Here is a 26,367-nt window from a genome sequence, read left to right on the forward strand (position 1 = left end):
GCGGGTGAGAACTGAGGGGGGCTGATTAAAAAAAAAAAAAAAAAAAGGAAGGAAGGTGGTCCGGGTGGACGGCGCAGCCACGGGTAAGCGGGGTGTGCAGCACATGTAAGTTCACCCCACAAATGCGTACCTGACACCGGCACACAGAGCATCCCGCTCCTGCAGCGGCCGGGAACTGTGGCTGGCTGGCTGGCTGCTGCTGCTGCTGCTCTGGTGAGTGACTCCTCCCCCTGATGAGGACAGCGGGTCACATGGGGGGAGACGTCATCAAAGCTCCTTTTCACGAAGGGAAACTAGGTGCTACCGTACCGTGGCCCCCACCGAGGAGGAGATGGACGACAAGAGACCGGATCCACCTGCGGGTCCCACTGGGGAGGGCGGGCATGAAGCCAGCCAGCCCGGTACCGGTGCCCGCGGCGCCGCTGTCAGAGTGCTGAAGGTGAGGAGGGTACTGCCCGGCAGCCAATGAGCTCTCCCTGTCACCTGTGTGTAGCGGGGCCATCTCCTGTCTGTCCTCCTCACCTGTGTGCAGCGGGTGTCATCTGTCTCCTGTCCTCCTCACCTCTATGCACTGGGGGTCATCTCCTATCTGTCCTCCTTACCTGTATAAAGGTGTCATCTGTTATCTGTCAGCTTCTGTCCTCACCCGTATACAGGCGTAATCTCCTATCTGTACTCCTCACCTGTATACAGGTGTCATCTGTTATCTGTCTCCTTCTGTCCTCACCCGTATACAGGTGTCATCTCCTATCCATCTCCTGTCCTCCTCACCTGTATACAGGTGTCATCTGTTATCTGTCTCCTTCTGTCCTCACCCGTATACAGGTGTCATCTCCTATCCATCTCCTGTCCTCCTCACCTGTATACAGGTGTCATCTGTTATCTGTCTCCTTCTGTCCTCACCCGTATACAGGTGTCATCTCCTATCCATCTCCTGTCCTCCTCACCTGTATACAGGTGTCATCTCCTATCCTCCTCACCTGTGTGCACCGGAGGTCATCTCTTATCTGTCTTCCTCACCCGTGTACAGGTGTCATCTCCTGTACTCCACTGTATACAGGTGTCATCTCCTATCCATCTCCTGTACTCCTCCACGATATACAGGTGTCCTCTCCTGTCCTCCTCCACTGTATACAGGTGTCATCTCCTGTCTGTACTCCTCACCTATAAGCAGGGGGGTCATCTCCTATATTTACTCCTCACCCGTGTACAGGTGTTATCTGTTATCTGTCTCCTTCTGTCTTCACCTGTATACAGGTGTCATCTCCTGTACTCCAGTGCATACAGGTGTAGTCTCCTATCCATCTCCTGTACTCCTCCACTATATACAGGTGTCATCTCCTGTATGCCACTGTATACAGGTGTCATCTGTCTCCTGTCCTTCTCATCTGTATGCACCAGGGGACTTCTTCTATCTGTACTCCTCCACTGTATACAGGTGTCATCTGTCTCCTGTCCTCCTCACCTGTATACAGTGTCATCTCCTATACATCTCTATTGCTCCACTGTATACGGGTCTCATCTCCTATCCATCTCCTGTACTCCTCCACTGCATACAGGTGTAATCTCCTTTCCATCTCCTGTACTCCTCCACTGTATACAGGTGTAATCTTCTATTCATCTCCTGTACTCCTTTACTGTATACAGGTGTCATCTGTCTCCTGTCCTCCTCCACTGTGTACAGGTGCCATCTCCTGTCCTCCTCACCTGTATACTGGTGTGATCTCCTATCCATCTCCTGTATTGCTCCACTTTATACAGGTGTTATCTCCTATCCATCTCCTGCCCTCCTCACCCGTATACAGGTGTCATCCCCTGCCCTCCTTACCCGTATACAGGTGTCATCTATCCATCTCCTGCCCTCCTTACCCATATACCAGTGTCATCTCCTGTACTCCACTGTATACAGGTGTAATCTCCTATCCTTCCCCTGTACTCCTCCACTATATACAGGTATAATCCCCTATCCATCTCCTGAACTCCTCCACTATATACAGGTGTAATCTCCTGCCTTCCATACCCGTATACAGGTGTCATCTCCTCCTATCCATCTTCTGCCCTCCTTACCTGTATACAGGTGTTATCTGTCTTCTGTCCTCTTCAACTGTATACAGGTGTCATCTTCTATCCCTCTCCTTCTGTCCTCCTCACCCATATACAGGTGTCACCTCTTATCCTTCTCCTTCTGTCATCCTCCACTGAATACAAATGTAATCTCCTGTCCTCCTCAACCGTATACAGTTATCATCTATACTTCTCCTTCTGTCCTGCTCAGCTGTATACAGATGTCATCTCCTGTCCTCCTCACCTGTATACAGGTGTCATCTCCTATCCTTCTGTCCTCCTCAGCTGTATACCGGGGTCATCTCCTATCCATCTCCTGTCTTCTTCACCCGTATTCAGGTGTCCTCTCCTATCCGTCTCCTTCTGTCATCCTCATCTGTATACAGATGTCATCTCCTTTCCTCACCCGTATACAGGTGTCATCTGTAATGTCTCCTCCTGTCCCCCTCAGCTGTATACAGATGTCATCTCCTGTCCTCCTCCTTCTGTCCTTCTCAGCTGTATACTGGGGTCATCTCCTTTCCATCTCCTGTCTTCTTCACCCATATCCAGGTGTCATCTCTTATCCGTCTCCTTCAGTCATCAACATCTGTATACACATGTCATCTCCTCACCCGTATACAGATGTCATCTCTTTCCCTCCTCACCCGTATACAGATGTCATCTCCTGTCCTCTTCACCCATATACAGGTGTCAACTGTTATCTGTCTCCTCCTGTCCTCCTCAGCTGTATAGAGATGTCATCTCCTGCCCTCCCCATCCATATACAGATGTCATCTCCTGTCCTCCTCACCCATATACAGGTGTCATCTGTTATCTGTCTCCTCCTATCCTCCTCAGCTGTATACAGGTGTAATCTGTTATCTGTCTCCTCCTGTCCTCCTCAGCTGTATATACAGGTGTCATCTGTAATCTGTCTACTTCTGTCATCCTCCACCTGGTATACAGGTATCATCTATTCAGCCCCTGTCCATCTCTTGCCCTAATCTCTGCTAGAGATAACCATGTCACTCTATCTGTGCCTGTATACTGGTATTATCTCTTATCCATCTCATTCTGTCCTTATCTGTATACAGGTGTCATCTCTCCAAAATACATCTTAGTCTGCCTTTACCTATATACAGGAGTCATCTCTTATCCATCTCTCTCTGTCCTCCTCACCTGTATACAGGAATTATCTCTGCTGCAGACATACATCCCATTCTGTCCTCACCTGTATGCTGCTAAAATCACGTCATTTTCTCTTCACCTGTGTATAGGTGTCATGTCTTCTAGAGATATGCATCCTGTTCTAGTCACTTCTGCAGAGATATTTCCTCTTCTGAAAACATCCATCTCATTTTGCCCTTATCTATATAGAGTTACCATCTCTTCTAGAGATATCCATGTCATTCTATCCAAACCTCTATATAGGCATCTTCTCTTCTAGAAACATCCATCTCATTCTGCCCTTATCTATATAGAGTTACCATCTCTTCTAGAGATATCCATGTCATTCTATCACACCTGTATATAGGCATCTTCTCTTCTAGAAGCATCCATCTCATTCTGCCCTTATCTATACAGAGTTACCATCTCTTCTAGAGATATCCATGTGATTCTATCACACCTGTATATAGGCATCTTCTCTTCTAGAAACATCCATCTCATTCTGCCCTTATCTACAGTATAGAGTTGCCATATCTTCTAGAGATATCAACGTCCTTCTCTCCTTGTGTCATCTCTTCTAGAGATATCAACGTCCTTCTCTCCTTGTGTCATCTCTTCTAGAGACATCCATGGCCTTCTTTCCTTGTGTCATCTCTTCTAGAGACATCCATGGCCTTCTCTCCTTGTGTCATCTCTTCTAGAGACATTCATGGCCTTCTCTCCTTGTGTCTTCTCTTCTAGAGACATCCGTGGCCTTCTCTCCTCGTGTCATCTCTTCTAGAATCATACATTTCATACAGTTCTTCTCCCCTGCCTATATACAGGTGTAGTCTCATCTATAGCCAGAGATTTCATTTTGTATTTACAGCTAAGTCAGTGGTGTCTAGTGGAGAAGAAAATATCCAAATGTAATCTATTAGATCGGTGGACAGTAATTAGATTAACTGTCAATATGTCAACACAAGCAAAAGGCCGACATGCCAATGGTCGACACATGAAAAATGGTGTGGGGCAATAGGTCGACACATGGAAAAGGTTGACATACACTAGGTCATCATGGACAAACAAAATGTCGACATGGGAATGTACAGGAGGGCTACCCACTGACATTACACCTACGTTACACAGCAGGGCTGCACACTGACATTACACCTACATTACCCAGCAGGGCCACGCACTGACATTACATCTACATTACACAGCAGGGCCACGCACTGACATTACACCTACATTACCCAGCAGGGCCACGCACTGACATTACACCTACATTACACAGCAGGGCCACGCACTGACATTACACCTACATTACACAGCAGGGCCACGCACTGACATTACACCTACGTTACACAGCAGGGCCACGCACTGACATTACACCTACGTTACACAGCAGGGCCACGCACTGACATTACACCTACGTTACACAGCAGGGCCACGCACTGACATTACACCTACGTTACACAGCAGGGCCGCCCACTGACATTACACCTACGTTACCCAGCAGGGCCGCCCACTGACATTACACCTACGTTACCCAGCAGGGCTGCCCACTGACATTACACCTACGTTACCCAGCAGGGCTGCCCACTGACATTACACCTACGTTACCCAGCAGGGCTACCCACTGACATCACACCTACGTTACCCAGCAGGGCTACCCACTGACATCACACCTACGTTACCCAGCAGGGCTACCCACTGACATCACACCTACGTTACCCAGCAGGGCTACCCACTGACATCACACCTACGTTACCCAGCAGGGCTACCCACTGACATTACACCTACGTTACCCAGCAGGGCTACCCACTGACATTACACCTACATTACACAGCAGGGCTACGCACTGACATCTCAGCTACCTTACATGCTGACATCACAGCTACATTACCCAGCAGGGCTACACACTGACATTACACCTACATTACACAGCAGGGCTGACATTACACCTACATTACCCAGCAGGGCTACACACTGACATTATACCTACATTACACAGCAGGTCTATACACTGACATCTCAGGTACCTTACACACTGACATCACCGCTGCATTACACAGCAGGGCTATACACTGACATTACACCTACATTATAAATACATTACACAGCAGTGCTACTCCCTGACATTACACAGCAGGGCTACACACTGATATTATACCTACAGTATGCAGAAGGTCTATACGCTGACATCACAGCTACCTTACATGCTGGCATCACAGCTACCTTACATGCTGACATCACAGCTACATTACACAGTAATGCTACAAGCTGACATTACATCAATGTTACCCAGCAGGGCTACACGCTTACTTCACAGCCACATTAACACAGCTGTGAAGTAACATCACACCTACACAACAGCATTACACACTGACATCACAGCTGCATTACACGGCATGGCCGCCTAGTACATACTGACATCACATAGTGAAACTTCCTCTCCCCATTACTTCTATACCACCAGGACTGCATCACAGACCCATGACCCAAATGCTGACCTACAGGAAGAGACTGGGTGCTGATTGTCCCACGCATTACCTGCCAAAAGAAAAGGCACTCACAGCCATGTATGACTGTAGTGGAATGTGGGATAACCGGTCAAATTTTATAAATAGTATTCTATAACTCTGCTGTTGTGTTTTTAGGGCCGATGTATGGCTTCTTGTCACCCTAGGCAAAACTTCAACCCACTGCCCTCACCCCACACAGCCCCTCCAATGAAAGTGTGAAGGTGGTGTCTTAGAAGTTCCACAACCGACACCTGCATAATATACAACAAGAATGCCTCCCTCATAGACATCCAGATACCGGCAACCTAGGTAGATGCTCATTGTTCATTCTAGAATTCTTTCAAATCCCATGCAGTTCCTCTTCCTGCCTGTGGTGTCGCTGTCTGATGTGATGTCTTTATCACATTATGGCCTGTATCACGTTACAGTCCAGACTTTACTAGAAGCACCAGAGCAGAGAGCGACACCCCAGGCAGGAAAGAGGAACTGCACAGGTTTTCAAAGTCGTAATGTGCCAGAATGAACACTTATAAGGTAACATACAGTATGTATAGTTCAGTGCCCACTCTGAATCCTGTTATCTAGAAGAAGAGGTGGAGCCTTAGGCAGTGGGACCTACCGGAGGTTTCCCATGTACCCCTATGGGCCACTCCGACCCTGGTTGTACTTGGTTAATGCTGCCTAGTTTCACTAAAGATGGCAACTGTCAGCAAGAGGGACGATAGCAAAGCAGATGGGTCAAATATTTTGAGTGAAAGTTTAATTTGTGGTATATGTACTCCATGGTCTGGAGATCGGTGTTGTTCATATTTGTTTGTTTATAGCGAAACATGAAGCGCAGCGCCAGCAAAACCAGCTTGAGTCAGAAGTGCTGCCTAGGATTACGCGAGAGGGAGTGGCTGAGAGAGGATCCCAGCCGGGGATGTATCTGTATATATGGAATAGACCATGGGTCATCTATCCCCGACCTGCACGTGGTGATGTGCACTGTCCACACTGAAGCCTCCGAGATCTGCACCAGTCAGGAGACTGAAGGCTTGTACATGCAACTCAATGGAGACTTGGTCAGGTGAGGCTTGGTACTGGTAATCCTGTTTCGGCGTAATACTAAAAACTGATGCACAGAATACAATAGACCAATGGGTCTCAAACTCGGTCCTCAGGACCCCACACAGGTCACGTTCTCCAGGTCACCTGACAGGTGCACTCATTACTGACACATTTTAAAAGATCCACAGGTGGAGCTAATTAATATCACTTGATTCTGCGAGGAGACCTACAAAACATGCACTGTGTGGGGTCCTGAGGACCGAGGACCTTATTCTGACTGACTCGCAGCCTTGTGAGACCATCAGATGTAGCCTGCAGTGCCGGCCACATGAATAAATGTTTGCATATAGAGCCAGTCTTTCAAGGAAAGTCAGACACGGCGTTGTGACTGCACGTCCACTATGTACAGTGTATTGTGTATGACACAGCTCGGTTCTTTCATGTATCAGGTGAAGGTTTGTAAGTTGTGCGCCGCTGGCTGAGCGACTGTTTGCCTGCTGCAAATATTTAAATGTCCAACTAATTTGTCTTGAGATTACGCTGCACTTCGATAAAGATGTTTATATATCTGATTGGCATGTTGTACATTGCTAGTTAATTAATGTCAGCGTGTGCACAGGTGAAAGAACAGCGTAATAAGTAGATGACTGACAGATCGTAATGGCATAGGCTTTATGCATAGTTTCCATGTACGGTACAAATCCCAGGGAAACATATGGCTGGATTATGTCACTTTCATGTAATAAAATATCACCAATAGAACAGTGCCCCTAGTGGTCAAATCTGGAAAATCCTCAAACAACATTTAGTTGAAACACGTGTTTCATTCTGAGCAAAGGGAATCTCTTATATATTTAGCCAGATCTGTCACTCATTCCCTTTTGTATATAACGTTTCCACCCAGCGGGATACACAAACCCGCCCCCCCCCCCCCCCCCCCCCCCAGGCAAAAGACCAGTGTTCTATGTGTATAACGTTCCTGCCCAGCGGGATACACAAACCCGCCCCCCCCCCCTAGGGAAAAGACTAGTGTTCTACACAACCCACCCCCTTGACATCACCTCCCCCCGCCCAGCCAGGGCTACAGTACACGTCCACCATCCACCATTTCTCCACAGCCACCATCCACCATTACTCCCGCACCCCCCCCTCTGTCAGCACCTGACCCCCCCCCCCTCCCGCGATTTGCGCCCCCCCCCCGCGATCCTCCCATGATTCACAGCACCCCCCATGCCCCCCCTCCCACATTTCACGACGCCCCCTCTCCTGCGATTCACGGAACCCCTCGCGGGCCCCCTCCCGCGATTGACGGCACCTCCCGCGGGCCCCCGCGATTCACGGCACCCCTCGCCCTCCCTCCCGCGATTCGCCGCGCCCCTCTCCCGTGATTTGCAAACCCCCGCCCCTCTTGCAATTCTAGCCCCGCGCCTGCGACCCCCTCCCGTGCGATTCGCGCCCCCCTGCGGACCCCCTCTTGCGATTCATGGACCCCCACGGCACCTCCCGCGCCCCCTCCCGCAATTCGCGACACCCCCCACCCGTGATTCACGCCCCCCCCCGCATCACCCCCCTTCTGCAATTCGCGGACCCCCGTGCCCCTGCGCCCCTCCCTTGATTCAAGGACCCCCACAACCCCCCTCCCGCAATTCACTGACCCCCACAACCCCCCTCCCGTAACTTCCGCCAGTGGGGACCCGCTCACCCTGTGTTGCCCACATTCCCCTATCATGCTTGACCACCCAGCCTCCTGCTCTCATACAGCCTAACTCCCACCCAGTAGGAGGAGACACTGTCTCAGGGACACCATCCTGTACTCCTGTGCTGCCTCACCCACTGGCAGAAGCTGCACAGTGTCCCCCACCCTCCTCTTTAGTCCCCTGTATGCCCACACACCCCTATCACTACCCAGCTTCCTGCTCTCCTGAACCGTAACTTCCACCGCTGGGGAGTCGCTGACGCTGTGTTGCCCACATACCCCTATCATGCCTCATAGCCCAGCCTCCTGCTCTCATGCACCCTAACTCCCACCCAGTAGGAAGAGACACTGACTCAGGGCCACCATCCTGTACTCCTGTGCTGCCACGCTGGACCCTCATCCACTGGCAGAAGCTGCACAGTGTCCCCCACCCTCCTCTTTAGTCCCCCTTATGCCCACACACCCCTATCACTACCCGGCCTCCTGTTTTCCTGTGTTGTGACCTCCGCCAGTGGGGAGCCGCTGACTTAAAAACACCCTACTATACTATTGCACACACACACACACCTAAACAACACGCACCCCCCCCCCCCCACACCCACAAATGTCACTGTACCATCCACACTATCAATGTACATCTTACTCTGTAACCGCTTTTCAATTAAAAAAAACAATACACACCCCCTTCCACATCATATGCTCTCTATTTAACACATTTCACCTCAAGTTGCAATACAGGCATCTTTCATACAATTCTAACCATATTTCTCACAATACAAACGTTTACAAATTAAGGGGTCGCAGCCCCTTACGCCGGTGTGAAGAGCGCCCGTAGGGCACGATGAATCACCTAGTTCTATATAATATCTGTGATGAGATGGCCTCGCTCCAACCGGCGATCACAGATATTTCTCCACTGCCTTGGAATAGAGAGAGGGTGGTTACTCATCCCAGAGTGACTTGAACCACTTCTTCCAGGCTCCTACTATTGGCAGCAGGAAATGCCTGTGTCAGGGTATGTGTGGTTGGTGTTCCGTACTATCTGGGCCAGCACCAGCTGGCAGTGGGGTTGAGGTTGGAGACACTGGACTCAATCCAGAACAGCCTGATAATAGCGTTTGTGTCTTGCACTATTTTGGTGGCCACAGGATACAGCAGAGGCACTTGATTCAAAGGCAAGATGTTTGTTACTCAATGACTTAAAAAATAAATTTCCCCTTGCTGAAGGTGCTTGGGCATTCACAGAATACAGATGCCATAGAAGATGTTTGGAGTTTCTATACATTCAGGGCTCACAGGCCCCCTTTCCTTCCCACTCCAACACGTAGCACCACAGAGCTCTAGTCCGCCCTGAGTCCCTCAACCAATCAAGCTAGGTGATAAAGCACCAGCCAATCAACTCCTAGCTGTCATTTTTCAAACACAGCTGATTGGCTTTTGCGTTCTCACCACTTCACCAGGCGTAATACATCTGCCCCACTGTCCCCAGTGGACATCTGAGAATGGCCATCACCCCATGCACAAGATCTCAAAGACCAGAACACACATTGGACCTCTCACAAAGCACATTTACACAAGTGCACAGGCTAAGCACGCCAACCAGTTTACATGGGACTCTACCAGAGCTATTGCTGCCTTAGTACTGTGCCTTAGGGATGTCACTAGCTCCTAGGAACGCTGCACCAGGTGTGCATTAATCTCCATTTACAGGGTCCATCAATAATCCAATTTACCAGTTACCGGTCCCGCTGGCATTTTATGCTCCCATGTGAGTTATTGTTTCCTCCTTGTGCTCTGTACGTGTTGGCTAGTGTGTGCGGACATGTCGTAGGATACTCTCTGACACATATGGATAAGAACCTTAAATGAGACTTCCTGTTTGGTTTGTGTTCTCAGGAGGCTAGAACCTCAGGAGAGGCCCCTGCACATCATATACCAGTACTTGTCCGACCTGGGATTCCAGGACACTACGCGGATACAAGAGGAGGCCGCCCACTCTGACCTTGGCTGCATGATCCGGTTTTATAATGGTGAGTTTTTGGGAAACGACAGGGTTTCCCATAGGCACCTCAGTCTGCATCTTTAGGCGGGAATTCTGTTGAAGGCAAGACCCAATGGTTTCTATAGTAATCACTGCATTGTTTTTAATGCGCCTTTTTGTCCCCAAAATCAATAATTTTCGGAAAAATCACAGGGACTTGCTCTGCCCCCCCCCCCCCTCCATGATTAATTTTAACAATTGTTTCCAAAAGCTTCCAAGCTGTGTCTTCAGTGGCATAACTATACAATAACGGCCCGCCCCCTTTCTCCCAAAATGGCCGCCGCGCCTCCTCTAGCATCCCTAATAATGGTCTACGTTTTGGGGGGACAATTTTAACAGGGGCAGCCACAATGGACCTGCAGACAAGTAGCTGCAGGTCTCGCAGCGGTGTAGCAATAGCCCCTGCAATCCCCCAGATCCCCAAAGCAACCCAGCGCTGTCTTGTCCAGGGGTGAGTGCTGCGTATGTGCTAAATCTCCCAGCAGCCCCATCCCCAGTGTGAAGATGGCAAAGAGATTACCAGACAGTTGAGTTTCATTATTTATGTAGTTTTTTATCACACGCCACCCGTTTTTCAGACCTAAAACCTCCCTCCTATTTGAATTCCCCCCACAGTGTGTTCAGAGCGGGGTGGTACACCTGTCACACCTGTCACACCGTAACGCAGGTGGCCTAAGGTAAACTAGGGAGGACAGAAGATTCCCACGGAGCAGAACCTACTGGAAGTCTTCTGACACCAAAGTACAAGAGTTTCCTATGTCCGTAGCGGGGGTATAATATATACAGGGCCTGATTCTGGTTTACTCCGTCCCCTGCGAATTCGCTGCAGGGACCGATGTTTTGGGTCTGGGCATGCCTATCTACGTATATACGCATGTGCAGATCCAATGTGCGAACGCCTTCGGCGGCTATCACAGTCACCAAGGCGTCCGCGCACCGTGGGGCGGTCAGGGGGCTGACGCTGTCACAAAAACAGTGGTCGCGCCCAGAAAACCCACGTGATGCCATTTCCGGCCCAGATAAATGTCTTCTCCCTCTAGTCGCTGATCGGCATGAACCGCCAGTCCTACATTAAGCCAGTGTTTCAATTTAATTAGACTTTCTCCTGTTTAGTGTTCTAACTTTAACGCATTTGCTTTAAATCCTTTAAAAGCCAATGCAATTACATTGTAAATGAATCGCCGGAACTTATTGCTGTCACGTTTTGCACGGCAGGTCACAATTATACTGTACGGGTTGGTTTATACCCTGTGCTCACATCTCTGAACACAGCAGTGAAATCACCTATAAAACTCTCATTCCTGGTGAGCTGAGGCTGATCTTGTGACTTTTGTCCTCATAAACCGTCCCCATGCCCTTGGTTGTGCTGTCACGTCTATGTCTGGCCTTAACGATAAAATAAACAATGCAGTAAAACCGGTTTGTGTTGCATTGTCTTGCCGGGAAGAGGGGCCTTGTTCTTCCTGCTTAGACTTTACATAACATTACTTCCATCTTCTGCACGTTCTAAAAGTAATAACGAATGTCTTGTTGCTTTAGAGAAGCCAAGTACATCTGAGCAGCTGGACCGGATTCTACTGTCGGGGGTGTTTAATGTGCGCAAAGGCAAGATCCAGCTGCATAAATGGGCGGAGAGACTGGTGGTTCTCTGCGGGACGTGTTTAATCGTCTCCTCGGTGAAGGATTGTCAGACAGGGAAAATGCACATTATGCCCCTTGTGGGTGGCAAGGTGAGAATGGGATCCTTGTGTTCCGCCTGTATATTGCACAGTATATGGGCGTGCGCTGTCAACCGCGTGCCTATGTTCTCTGGCACGTACGCCAACCTATGTAGCCTTGTATCCCACAATATTATCATATATTATTACTATTACAGTTATTTACACAGTGCATACTTATTTCACAGTGCTTTACAGAGAATATATATATATATATATATATATATATATCCACATGGAGCTTTCACTCTATGGGCCTAATTCAGACCTGACCGCAGGACAAATTTGTTCTCAAAATGGACAAAACCATGCTGCTCTGCAGGCGGGGCAGATGTAACACGTGCAGAGAGAGTTAGATTTGGGTGAGTTATTTTGTTTCTGTGCAGGATAAATACTGGCTGCTTTATTCTTACACTGCAATTTAGATTTCAGTTTGAACACACCCCACCCAAATCTAACTCTGTTACATCTGCCCCACCTGCAGTGCAGCATTGTTTTGCCCATTTTAAGAACAAATTTGCCCTGCTTGCTGTATACACATTGTTAATTGTTGATTATGTAGAATACTTTAACATTTGTGAGTCGGGCAGATTTATTAGGACCGGTGAAGAGATAAAGTGGCTCATGATAACGTAGCAGCTAATCACTTTCTAAATGTTATTCTTCAAACCCAACCTGTAACTTGACAGTTAGGAGCTGATTGGCTGTGTGTTATCACCGACCACTTTATCACTTCACAAGGCTTATTACATCTGCCCTCAGTCAGATCAATGCAACTATGATTTATGGCCAGTTATAATTGTACTTTGTCACTCCATGTGTCATAAAGTGTTGTCACTACGGAAACTCTTCCCATTCTCTCTTCTCAGGTGGAAGAGCTTAAGCGGAGGCCACACTGCCTGTCCTTCTCTTCTGCCGAACCGCAAGTTTCTACCTACCACGTCAGTTTTGATTCTGCGGCAGAGTATCAGAGGTGGCTCCGCCAGGCAACCAAAGTAAGGGAAAAAGCCTACTTAGAGTTATTGGTGTCCTAGTAATTGGGTTGGATTGTATGCCGTAGGGTCCACTCCATCAATGTATTCGCTGTGGCGTAAAGCTGGGTACACACCTGACAGCTTTGCGGGACAAGGCAATTTTTGGGAATGTGAAAACTATCCTGGAAACATTCTACGTTCAGTGTAGACACTGCTCCGTTATTTTTTTTTTTTTTTTTTTTTTTGAATAACGTTTTATTATTTTATGTTGAAGTAAAATAACAATCGTACAAGCATAGCATAGTTTGAAACATAGATAAATGAGTATAACATTGTACATTGAAATATTGAGTATTCGAATCACTATGACAACAAGGTGTACATTGCATGAGTCAAGTAGTTTCTGTAAACACCATAACAGCTATGCTGTGTATAGATATTGCGGGGCGGTATAAAAAATTGTAGGGGGGAGAGAGAGGAGGGGTGAGTGGGAGGGGGGGGCTTATAGTTGAGTATTATATCATGGTACATTGCAATATTATACAGTAAGATGTGGCCTCACATGTCAGACAAGTCCATATAATATTTACCCAAAGTGGTCCAGGTAGCGTCAAGAGAAATATGTGGATACAGTTGATGTTGTGGGAATACATATATTTAAGTACTTTCAGGTATTTGTCAATAGGGTAGACCATTTTGAAATATCAAAGGATACCAGTATTTTTTCCCTGAGGTCTGGAGATAAAGTGGTTATATACGGGGCCCATTTTCGCTCAAACTTATGTGAAGTGCCAGGCCTAGAGGATAACCACGTCTTTCGGTCAAAGTAGAGATGTTGTAACATCATGTTATGTAATTGGAGCATAGTGGGTGCCGTTTTTACAGTCCAGTGTTTGAGGATAAGTTTCTTGGCTATCGTAAACAACATTGTTAACATTGGGAACAGTGGCTCTATATTATAATTGTCAGACCATTCAGTAAAGTTTAAACAAAGACTGGCAGTAGGGGATGGAGATAGAGACATAGAAAAGTGTAAATTAATGAAGAGGTATACTGCTCCGTTATTGAAGACATCACTGCTCATTTCAACACAAATGCCAACAAAGGTTATGTGTCAACATGAACTATTGATGGTCGGAGTTCCGTACACCGTATAGAACTACAGATTAATCATAGCCCGATGGTCTTCATCCCATACACATTACAGGTTCTGTCTAATAATTTACCGTATGGTAAATGTAACGCTTCTGATACCGGGATCCCATGCCACTGATTTGGGCTAAACAGTCAGCATAGGGTGCAGTTGGTGTTCCCTCTAAGCTGTGCGCGTGTGCGCGGGCACACAACTGGGCGAGCGTGCGCACAGACATTACAACAGAGCGCACAAAGCAGCGGTGGTCCCTTTTTGCAGTTGTGGACTCAATTGCTGTGTGCTTCACCCATTAACTACATTGTGTGCTGTGTTTTGAATGTTTAAATGTTTAATATCATTTTGAAGTAAAGTTAACACAAATGCTGAACGCCATTTTCCAGTTATATATAAGTGACGCACAGAAATTTAAATTTCCTTCCAAAGTTGCACAGCTAAAATATTTTGCCGCACACAACCTTTGTAAAATTAGAGGGAACATTGGGTGCAGTATAGATGGGTAGTTGGGCTGGACTGTATGAAATTTGCTTTTTTTAGCCCCATTATTGTAGATTGAGCCTGATTCAGAACTTGGCACACAGGGGGCGATTCAGGCCTGATCGCTTAGGTCCGAATTCACAGATTTTTGGGGTTTGCACATGTGCGAACGCCTTTGGCGGGTTTCACACGTGCTGGGGCATTTGCAAGAGGATGGGCGGAAAGGGTGCAGGCATGGAGCGGACATAGGGGACCACCCAGCGTTTTATGGGTGCGACTATAGAAACGCTAGCCATACCCCAGCGAACGCAGGCATGTCGATCCCTGCTTTGGGCAGGCAGCTGACGTCACATGACCCCAGAGCCCTCCCCCAATTCGCCGGATAGCGGCCACCTGATTACGAGAAATCATTTGAGCCACCATTGAATGTTTTCTCCTTGCGGCCACATGCAAGTGAATGTGTATGCCTACCCCCTCGCATGCTAGTGTGTGGGGATTCGTTTGGCGGAGCGGCATATAGCCAGCAAATAGTCTGAATCAGGCCCAAAGTACCAATGTTCGGTGCTTTGCCCCAGACCTGTTGCAGGACGATGTCAGACAGTCAGTGAATGACCGTCCAATTACATTTTAGGGGCAGGGGGGTGTTGACGGCCTCAGTTTTCCAAAACAGAGGTGTATCCGTACCGTTGTGGGGGATAGGCAGAGCCAGGAGCTTCTGGCCCCTTGGTAGGACCTGTGATGACCGGTTTGCATGACCCCATGAAGCACACAGCAAGCCGATGGTGTTGCAGATGATTCGATGGTGCGTCCTAGTACGCAGCTCCGATCAATAATGTAAGCAGGAGGCCTAACCAGTACCCAGGTGAAGTCATGGTGTGATAAGAACAACTATATCCATATTAGCCTATTCTAAGTCTCATGGAGGCACGAGGCACAGAGTTACTCGTTCTTGCCAGCACTCTCCTAGACATCGGACTGCCCCCTCTTTAGTGGGTCTTTAAATTGTATTTGATTCTAATTTCAGGTCGTGTCTCAAAGACTGAGCACTGTTGATCTTTCGTGTCAAAGCCTCGAGGAGATTCCTGTGCACCTGTTCTACTGCCAAGACATCACCTCTCTGAATCTCCGCAACAATTTCCTGCATCTGCAGAGCACGGAGGGAGTGGGCATCCTGTGCAGGTTTGTGCAGGTTCCCCTACGATAATTGGGGTGGCCAATGCCGGTCTCGTGACTGATGTGAACTTGCTCCTCTGTAAGCTGATTGGCCTTTCATCTTCCTTTTATTTAAAGGTTTTCACAACTGAATATTCTCAACCTATCCCAAAACAAGCTGGGAGAATTCCCCCTCCATGTGTGCGAGATTGCCACGCTCACGGAGCTGAACGTGTCCTGCAACGGCATATCCCAGTTACCGCCACAGATCGGCCAATTGCTCAGGTTAGTTCTGGCATAAGTAGATTGATGGATGGATGCCCACTTGGCACCTTCTCTATCATTTCCAGGATCTCTAGATAAAGCAATGGAGATGTGGCAAATGTTTTTCTATTGGGGATTTGGTCATCATTTTGACCCTATGAAGGTAGGCCTGCATTAGGTCGACAAGGCTTAGGTCGACACCTGAAATAGGTAGACATGGCTAAGGTTGATAGGGTCGGAAGGTTGATAGTGGGAAGGTTCACAGGCAAAAGTTCGACATGAGTATTTCACTTTTTTGAGACGACATGTGTCGACAGTCGGTACTTCATAACCTACGACTGTGTCTATGTTGACATTCAGGACAAGAAAACTTAAAAACCGCATGCCGACCTTTTGATTGTACACCTTCCCATTGTTGTTCTAATGCTTGTGCCAAACTTCCGACCCTGTCGACCTCAGCCATGTCGACATCAGCCATGACCACCTATTTCAGGTGTTGACCGAAGTCCCATCGACCTTTGGTCTACATGCAGTAGACCCAATGACCCATACCCCTTCTATCAGAGGTGTTGCTGGAGAAGGCAGAACACGCTGCCACCATACAGGGGAAGATGTATCAAACAGGTCTTGTTGTTACCCATAGTAACCAATAATCTTTTACCTATCATTTTATAGTACTTTTCTCTTCAATGATCTCTAGAATCTGATTGGTGTATGGGAAATTTTCCAACTTGTTTGCTGTTAGGGTTGATACTTCTGTTACTACACAAGTATTTGCTTTCCAATATATGCATTGGGTCCTTGTATGGCTCGCCTTCTACAGTGTAATCTTCCTAGTGCGCCCACCATGGCTGCCTCATCTGGTGCACTTGTGGATGGGATGAAAGATACATTGTTGATGGTACTTGATTTTGCTAAAGCTTTTTTTTTTTTTAATTGAGTGTTTTTTTTTTTATTATAACGTAACAAATAAACAAGGTACAAAAACCCAGACGGAGACACCAAAAGAATAGATACTGCCTGACAGTAGGTATTATTTAAAACATATGCAGGAGGACATAGACCTATATGTATAATAGGCAGTACTGACCCCCTACATTACTAAGGATATAGTGCAATAGCCCGACGGCGCCAATCGGGCACATGCATCAATAAAGAATATGGTGGGTCATAAACACAGTGCAATAATAGAAATAATACTACAGGACTAGAAATATGGAGTGTATCCAAGATATAGTCAACTGTCGGGAGACCTAAACCCACTAACTCTAATAAAATAAAATATTCCCGCCATAAACCCAAATCAAACCACCCATAACCCCCCCCCCCCACCCTGTACAACCCTCCCCCAACTGAGGCGTACCTGGATCCCCTTACTACCCTGCTAACTACCTAAACTATACCTATCTCACCCAACTCCCCCTCCCCCCCACATATGAATGAAAATGAAGCTCTCAAGAAAAGTACCAAAAGAGAAAAAAAAATAATCTGTTTCCACAATCAATGTAAGCATAACAAAATGGAGTATCACATATTGGAGAACCAGGAGATATACAGCATTAGTGAAAATGAAGTACGCGAATCTCGGACATCATCAGTGAAATACCAATCATAAGTATAACTGAGGAAGAGGATATGCACACTAAAAGGGCCATCTGAAAAAGAAGTAGTACTGTGCATTTCGTCCATCCGGCCAGTCCTCAAGTCCAAGCCAAAATAGGGAGATCATAGTATGAGACATGGCTTCAGCATCTTGTGGAAAGATCGGCCAGTATTCAATGAGTACAGGCAAAAGGTCCCAGACATCTACAGAGTTCAAAGCCAATATGAATGAAGGGTCAGCCTGAAAGGGACGCATATCAGGAGCAAGCACAGGAGGAGCAAAATTCCCAGACAGAATGGATATTAGCAGGCCATCATCCATAGTCTCCCCAACCTCCAGGACATCCTCAGGAGGATAGGAAGAAATAGGGTCATCACAGCGTACATCCTCAAACTTACGTAAAAGTCTGGCAGTGGAGGCCCGGATTGCCAAGAGTATTTGTTGGATGGATAGATCCATATTCATTTATAGCACACAGTAAAGGAGTGTGATCATTAACAATAAGCGCCACTCCCAGCTACGATATAGTCATGTAAGTGAAAGGCAATGGCTAGCACATCACCAAATAAGTGTTAGAGCCACAGCTCGAGAGTAGTCCGATAGAACAGGATTCAAATTAACCAGACACAGTTACCCTAGATACTGATGTGCAGGCAAACAGGTGCTATCAGTGTATCCAGCCTCGGTACAAACAAAGGTCAGCCGATGCCAAATGTTGGGGATCAACTGCTTACCAAGGCATATATCCCTCTCTGCAGGCTCCAAGTAGTCAGAAATATCGCTGAGCCCAGCGCATTTAGGAGTTTTTTTCCTCTAGGGCACCGCAGCTCAGGGGACGGGTAAGCAAGATGGCGCCAGCCCCTCCGTGCGGCAAAGCAGCGCACCTCAATAGAGGCAGCTCCCGCTTCCCCCGCTAATCCTCCAGAGGGTCTCCAGATGCTCTCACTGGTCCCGACACGCGGCATCCGCGAGGACAGTGGTTAGTATAGCAGCATAAATGCCGGTACCCAGCTGTATCCACCGGAGCTTCTAAAATGGCGCCTGCATCCAGGAAACAGGGCCCACGAGTCTCACCAGGCCAGCCAGCCGCCCAAGCCTCCACGATCCACCCCAAAGCGTCACAAGTGGTGCAGGGAGGACAGGAGTAACTCCAGAGCCAGGGGTAACCGGTATGAAGCTTCCATGGGTCCCAGGGGAGGATATATTAGAAGGATATGGGCAGAGCTTTCAGTCCCCGCTCACGTTGCCGGCCAAGCCCCTTCCCCCCTGATTTCGCTAAAGCTTTTGACACTGTGCCTCATAAAAAGTTATTAATGAAACGGTACTTGTTTCCTAGCACGGCGCCCACGATTTTGATCTTACTGCATCTTATACATCTCATTGCATCGCATCCGATATAGTGCCATGCGATGCGATGCTTAGTTGTACAAGTACCCAGATGGGTGCTTACAATGTTAAATGCACCCCCATTGTCAACGCCACCCCTACTATCAACGTCAACCTGAAGCGTGGCGAGCCCGCGAGGGGCGGTGGTACGCATCCTCCGACCTTTTCATACCCCCACTATCCACGTCGGCGTGGAGTTGATTTTAGATAGTGTGGCGAGCCACCGAGCCCGAAGCGTGGAGAGAGCACGTGGATGACTTAACATGTATTCCGCGTCCGCTCGCCACGCTTTGGGCTCGGTGGCTCGCTGCGCTTACCACACTATCTAAAATCAACTCCATGCCGACGTGGATAGTGGGGGTATGAAAAGGTCGGAGGACGCGTACCGCCGCCCCTCACGGGCTCGCTGCACTCGCCACTCTTCTGGTTGGCATTGATAGTGGGGGTGGCGTGGACAATGGGGGTGCATTTAACATTATAAGCAGGGTTGTACAATAAAAAATCGCATCGCATGCCATTTGCTGGCATGCAATGCTGTGCGATATTTAATTGTACAATCCGGGTCATTTAGCCGATTTTAAAGCATCGCATCGCATACCTTATGTAATGGTATGCGATGGGCGCCGGGCTAGGAAACAAGTACCAATGAAACTAGGTAATTTGGGGTTAGGAGATAAAATTTGTAATTGGATTAAAAACTGGTTGCACAATCTGGGACAGAGAGTGGTGGTAAATGACATACATTCCAGCTGGGTTCAATATAGGGACCCACCTTGTTTAATATATTCATTAATGATATTGGAAGTGACTTAGTGAGTAAAATTGCAATATTTGCAGATGACACGAAATTGAGTAAGGAATTTAACTCAGGAGAAAATGTGGAAACACCACAAACTTACTTAAATAAACTGGAAACGTGGGCGGAAGGGTGGAAAATGCGGTTTAATGTTGAAAAATGTCAAGTAATTCATTATGGGAACAAAAATTAACAAGCTTATAGGCTAAATGGAGTTATTATAGGAAATTCTTCTGTAGAGAAGGACTTGGGGATCATCATAGATGAAAAATTGGGTAATAGTGCAGCAGCAAAAGCCAACCGGACACTGGCATGCATTAAAAGGGGTATGGATTCAAGGGATGCCAATGTGATAGTGCCTCTTTACAAGGCATTGGTGAGACCACACTTGGAATATTGTGTTCAGTTCTGGGCACCGCACCTTAAAAAGGACATAAATGAATTGGAACAGGTACAGAGAGGGGCGACTAAGCTAGTAGTAAGAGGTCTTGAATCTCTAGAATACAAAGACAGGTTATACCAGGATAAATATGTTATCACTGGAGAAACGGAGGTTGAGAGGTGATATAATTAGTATGTTCAAATACAGGATTGGGAATCATATGGAACTGGGAGATGATTGGTCACTAACAGGCCTATACTTAGGACACGCGGGCATGTACTGAGGCTTGGGGAAAATAAATTCCGTACTGAATTAAGAAGAGGATTCTTCACCATTAGAGCAGTAACATTCTGGAACTCATTGCCGGTGGTGTGGTTACAGAAACTACTGTTAATGACTTTAAATCAAAACTAGATGCATTTTGGCAACTAAGATAATCCTATAGCTATGACTTGCTGAAGTCAGTAGTTACAAGTTAGATAGGTTGAACTCGATGGACTAACGTCTTTTTTTCAGCCTTAATTACTATGTTACTATGGACCTGAGTATACACTGAAATTACCCATTTTGGGTAGTTTCTTTTAGGGGTAATCTACTCCACCTGCCGTACCTGGTACCTCAGGGGGGAGTACACAACCCATGGAAGTTATTATCAAAAATGCTGCACCAATCCTGCATTATGCACTGTTTGCTCAAGGGTTTATTTTGTCTGTGACTTGTCTGTTACTGTACCACCAACATTTTTTTTTAATGTCTGTAAAGCGCCTTGAGTCCTGGTGGAGAAAGTGCACTATATAAATTAAATTAAACTTACTTACTTCTCCCCCAGTGCAGTAACAATACATTTTAGTAAACATTCTAAGGAGAAGATTCGGGGGTAGATGTATGAAGCAGCGATAAGGGAGGAGAAGTGATAAAGTTCCTAGTACTTTATCACCGGCCAGTCAGCTCCTGGCTGTTAAGTTACAGGCTGGGTTTAAAAAGGGACAGTCAGGAGCTGATTGGCTGATGATAAGATACCAAGCACTTTATCACTTCTCCTCCCTTATTACTGCTTCATACATCTACCCCTCAGTTACCTGTGGTGCTTACCTGTAACCTAAGCTTTAATTCCTGAAGCTATTCAATTATAAACCCTTTCCTTGTCGGGTAATCTCATGGCTAAGTGCCCGGAGCTATGGATTAACATGCTCCCGGTGTCCACAGTAAAGGGAAGAAAGTCCTACTTACCAGATGTGTACAGAAATTCACGGTAAGTGTGGCCTCAAATGAAATAGCCCCTGAGACTGATAAAAGCCTGCGGTAAGCACCAAGGCTAATTGAATCTGCCCTAAAAAGATCTGTCATTTATATAGCCCCTTACTTTGAACAGGGTAAAACTTCTCGTTCATTGCATGTAACCTGCATGTTCTCTGCTCCATTGTAGTCTACAAACACTAAATCTGGATGGGAATTCCTTGGTCTCATTACCCGAAGAGCTGGGATCTCTGCAGCAGCTCTCCCAGCTTGGACTCTCCTTCAATGACCTGAGCAGTATTCCCAAGGTGTATGAGAAACTAGTGTCTGTGGAGAAGCTGTGCATGGCGGGGAACCGGGTGGAGTGTCTAAGTCTGCAGACCCTAAGCAACATGCCACACCTGAAGGTCATAGACCTGAGGTAAGCGGAGCAAACCACGGAGTTACCATAGAAAGGGAAGGTCGGGTTTCTTGTTACATAATATTCTGCTACTGGAAGTATAGTTGGACCCTCAGAATGTTCTAGCAGCTAATTCTGTTGAAAAAAAATGTAAATTTGGGCAAACATGGGATGATCGGCAGAGAATAACCAAACTGTACCCAGGATGAACACAGGTCTGTCCCTTACATAATCGCAGAAATTACCAAATTAGATAAACCAGCATTCTATAAATTTAAACGTGTTATCGGTACAGTGGCGTAACTATTAAACTTGTGCCCCCCTGATGAAAATTTGGGCAGCCCCCCCCCCTACATAGAGTTAACCCAACCCCCACCCCTAAGTAGGGTTAACCCAACCCCCAACCCTGCCTTACCCCTCCGAATCAAGCTGCCACCGCCGCTCTTTTCTGCGCATCTGTCTGCAGGCCCGGCTCTCCTGGCTCCTGCTGCTAATGCTAATGAAAACTGACACTGACAAAATGGCTGCCCCCGTACAGCAGACCGTTTTTAAGGATGCTAGAGGAGGCAGTCGCAGACTCCTGGCACCCACGCTTTCTCAGCACCTCCCCTGCCACAGCGGGGTCTGCGAGGCTATTGTTACACCAATGTATCGGTAGACAATGTTCCAGATCAGGGGAAGCCACAGATGACACAGATGTGTTCTAGATTGCACATTTTTAAAAGTGAAATAGTCATGTTGATCTTCCCATTGTCGATCTACTGCTTGTGTCAATCTTCTGACCATGTCATTCTATTTCATGTGTCGACCTTTAGCGGTCGACCTAATGTAGGTCACCTTTCATAGTGTTGACCCCATGATCCATCTAAATGATGTTCTCTATCTCCTGCATAGGATGAATTGTCTTACGCGAGTGAGTGGCAGTTTGGAGGGGATCAACAGCATCACTCACCTAGACATACGAGACAATCAGCTGGCAGAACTGGACCTCAGCTGCATGGGAGGCCTGGAACATCTGCACTGCGAACGCAACCAGCTAAAGGAACTGACGCTCTGCGCAATCTCCCTGCGAGCAGTATATGCCAACTCCAACCGTATGTTCCGATATGGACTTACTTAGGTTCGTCCTGTTTTCCAATGTGGGCACTTTGCCTGACTCGCACTCATTTTATTTGCAGGACTGACATCGATGAATGTATTCCTAGTTCCCGCAGTGCTGGTCACTCTAGACTTGTCCAGGTAAGTGCTATGTGTATTGTCCGTCTAGCGGGGACACAGCGGTTAGTGACAGAGGGGTAAATGTATGAAGCATGGAGAAGCGGTATCTCCAGCCAATCAGCTCCTAACTGTTCATTTACATATGAGAGCTGATTGGCTGGTGCACTATCACCTTGCACATACAGTAATGTTCTCTATGGGGATAGATGCCACTTCTCCAAGCGTCATACATTTACCCCACTGTTTGTCTAATGCCGGCTGTTTCCAACACAGGAACTGTTTAACAACCGTCCCGGAATGGATATGTGCAGCCAAGAAGCTGGAAGCTCTAGATCTCAGTTGGAACCTATTGACGGAACTGCCATTAAGGTAATTCTGGAAATCTGACATCACTGCTAAATAAAATCTGAGCTTGCATTGCTAAAGCGGTTTGATTGTTTGCTGTAGGATCATGAGCTGTCCCAGTCTGAGAAAGCTGCTCCTTGCGCATAACCAGCTGAAGTGCCTGCCCTGTCCCCTGGACGCCATTTCTCTGGAGACTCTCAGCGTGCAGCACAATTTGCTCAGGCACCTTCCTGATATTTTCTTCACTGTAGCTTTAAAGTAAGTGTCCAGAACTTATCGAAGCCTATTGTTTTCTTGTTCCTTCATGTCATCTCTTCCACTCCATATTGTTTATATTTTGGGTCTTTTCTGCTCTTTTCATCCGCTCCTTGGCTTGTTTGCTGTGTATGGATCTCCCACTGTGTTTATCGGCCTTAAGGGGTGTACACACAGGCTGCTGCCATACGATTTTGACTAAGCGATTTTGCTTAGTCAAAATCAGCCAATCGCTGCCATTCCCAGCAGCAGCCCGTGGGGCAGATGTAACATGTGGAAAGAGAGTTCGATTTTGCTGAGTTATTTTGTTTCTGTGCAGAGTAAATATTGGCAGCTTTATTTTTACATGGTTAAGATTTCAGTATGAACACACCACACCCAAATAGAACTCTCTCTGCGCATGTTACATCTGCCCCTCCTGCGGTGCAGCCCATTAAAGAAAAAATGTGCTTTGAGATCCAGTCTGAACTAGGCCCGTAGCCAGTTCTGCAGAACAGACCCTTGCATTCACAGCAAGCTGTAGTGAGTGTACCCAGGGTGGCTGCAGAACAGTGCAGTATCTGCTCCTTGGTCTGACATTTGGCAGATTTGCCTGAGTGAGGAAAGTCTGCCTGGAAGAAGGTCCTGTATGGTAATGCCCCAGCAGTTAATTGACCAGTAGCTTCCATAGATAATAGCAGGTTCTCCGGGTCATCTCCTGGACCATAGAGAAGCTGCAGCATCTCCTGGACCATAGAGAAGCTGCAGCATCTCCTGGACCATAGAGAAGCTGCAGCATCTCCTGGACCATAGAGAAGCTGCAGCATCTCCTGGACCATAGAGAAGCTGCAGCATCTCCTGGACCATAGAGAAGCTGCAGCATCTCCTGGACCATAGAGAAGCTGCAGCAGTCACAGTTACGTGTCCGTGTCCTTGCTCCGTGTCAGCTGTACATATGTGTAATCTTTGCTGTTCTATGGTTCCCTGAACTCACGCGGATGGAATTTGTCAGTCTCAGGTTTCTCAATGCATCTGCGAATGTCCTGGAGTCGCTGCCATCGATGTGTAGCGGAGAGGAGGGTGGGAGCCAGCTGCACGTCCTCTACCTGACCAACAACAAACTAACAGACCAGTACGTTCCCTTCTTAACCCTACACACCAACCTCCGAGTCCTGCACCTGGCCTATAACCTGCTCGACACCTTCCCAGCCAGGTGAGATGCTGACCGTAGGGTTTCATTGTGTTCAGTGGAGTCGCCCACAAGGGAGGTGTATGGGTCTTAGGGTGGACTGCATTAAGGTCGACACCTGAAATAGGTCAGCATGGTTACAGTTGATGGGGTCCGAAGGTCGACACATGCATTAGGTCTACAGTCAAAAGGTCGACATGCGTTTTTCTCGTTTATTTTTGTCTCGAATGTTGACATAGACGACATGGACACCGTCTAAGTGTACGGCGCCCGCTCGCCATGCTTCAGGCACACTATTATATTCTCCCACCATGCCCTAGTGGATGGTAGGGCATGAAATACCGCCTGCCGGCACGTGTCGGCTCAGTAAAATGTGAAAAACGAATGTCGACCTTTTGACTGTAGATCTTCCCATTCACGACCTATTGCTTGTGTCGCCCTAAGCCCTGTTGACCTTCAGTGGTTAACCTAATGCAGGGGCGGCCAAACCTGTCCTCAAGATCTACCAACAGTTCATGTGCCTCAGGCAACCTGTGGATCTATAGTAGAATGCAGCAGGTTTGACAATGTGACAGTTAGTAATGACTACAGCTGTGCACCAGCTAGGTGATCCGGGGAATGTGACAGTTAGTAATAACTACAGCTGTGCACCAGCTAGCTGACCTGGGTAATGTGACAGTTAGTAATGACTACAGCTGTGCACCAGCTGGTGAAATGGGGAATGTGACAGTTAGTAATGACTACAGCTGTGCACCAGCTAGCTGACCTGGGGAATGTGACAGTTAGTAATGACTACAGCTGTGCACCAGCTAGCTGACCTGGGGAATGTGACAGTTAGTAATGACTACAGCTGTGCACCAGCTAGCTGACCTGGGGAATGTGACAGTTAGTAATGACTACAGCTGTGCACCAGCTAGGTGATCTGGGGAATGTGACAGTTAGTAATGACTACAGCTGTGCACCAGCTAGCTGACCTGGGTAATGTGACAGTTAGTAATGACTACAGCTGTGCACCAGCTGGTGAAATGGGGAATGTGACAGTTAGTAATGACTACAGCTGTGCACCAGCTAGCTGACCTGGGGAATGTGACAGTTAGTAATGACTACAGCTGTGCACCAGCTAGCTGACCTGGGGAATGTGACAGTTAGTAATGACTACAGCTGTGCACCAGCTAGCTGACCTGGGGAATGTGACAGTTAGTAATGACTACAGCTGTGCGCCAGCTAGGTGATCTGGGGAATGTGACAGTTAGTAATGACTACAGCTGTGCGCCAGCTAGCTGACCTGGGGAATGTGACAGTTAGTAATGACTACAGCTGTGCACCAGCTGGTGAT

General features: G+C 47.5%; 1 protein-coding gene across 1 annotated transcript in view; it reads left to right on the forward strand.

The window, feature by feature from the left end:
* Nucleotides 1-246: 246 nt before the first annotated feature.
* The window catches only part of PHLPP2 (PH domain and leucine rich repeat protein phosphatase 2), a 36,445-nt gene continuing 10,324 nt past the window's right edge, over nt 247-26,367 (forward strand). Inside the window, exons 1-13 of the mRNA XM_083164847.1 lie at nt 247-439; nt 6,545-6,789; nt 10,363-10,496; nt 12,047-12,237; nt 13,095-13,220; nt 15,851-16,005; nt 16,117-16,263; nt 21,836-22,066; nt 22,940-23,139; nt 23,224-23,284; nt 23,537-23,632; nt 23,711-23,866; nt 24,855-25,055. Of these exons, the coding sequence (XP_083020973.1) occupies nt 332-439; nt 6,545-6,789; nt 10,363-10,496; nt 12,047-12,237; nt 13,095-13,220; nt 15,851-16,005; nt 16,117-16,263; nt 21,836-22,066; nt 22,940-23,139; nt 23,224-23,284; nt 23,537-23,632; nt 23,711-23,866; nt 24,855-25,055 (2,051 nt within the window). The 5' untranslated portion in view covers nt 247-331. The remainder of the gene's footprint in view (nt 440-6,544; nt 6,790-10,362; nt 10,497-12,046; nt 12,238-13,094; nt 13,221-15,850; nt 16,006-16,116; nt 16,264-21,835; nt 22,067-22,939; nt 23,140-23,223; nt 23,285-23,536; nt 23,633-23,710; nt 23,867-24,854; nt 25,056-26,367) is intronic.

Source organism: Crinia signifera, chromosome 11 (genome assembly GCF_055691185.1).
Source record: "Crinia signifera chromosome 11, ASM5569118v1, whole genome shotgun sequence".
Lineage (NCBI taxonomy): Eukaryota > Metazoa > Chordata > Amphibia > Anura > Myobatrachidae > Crinia > Crinia signifera.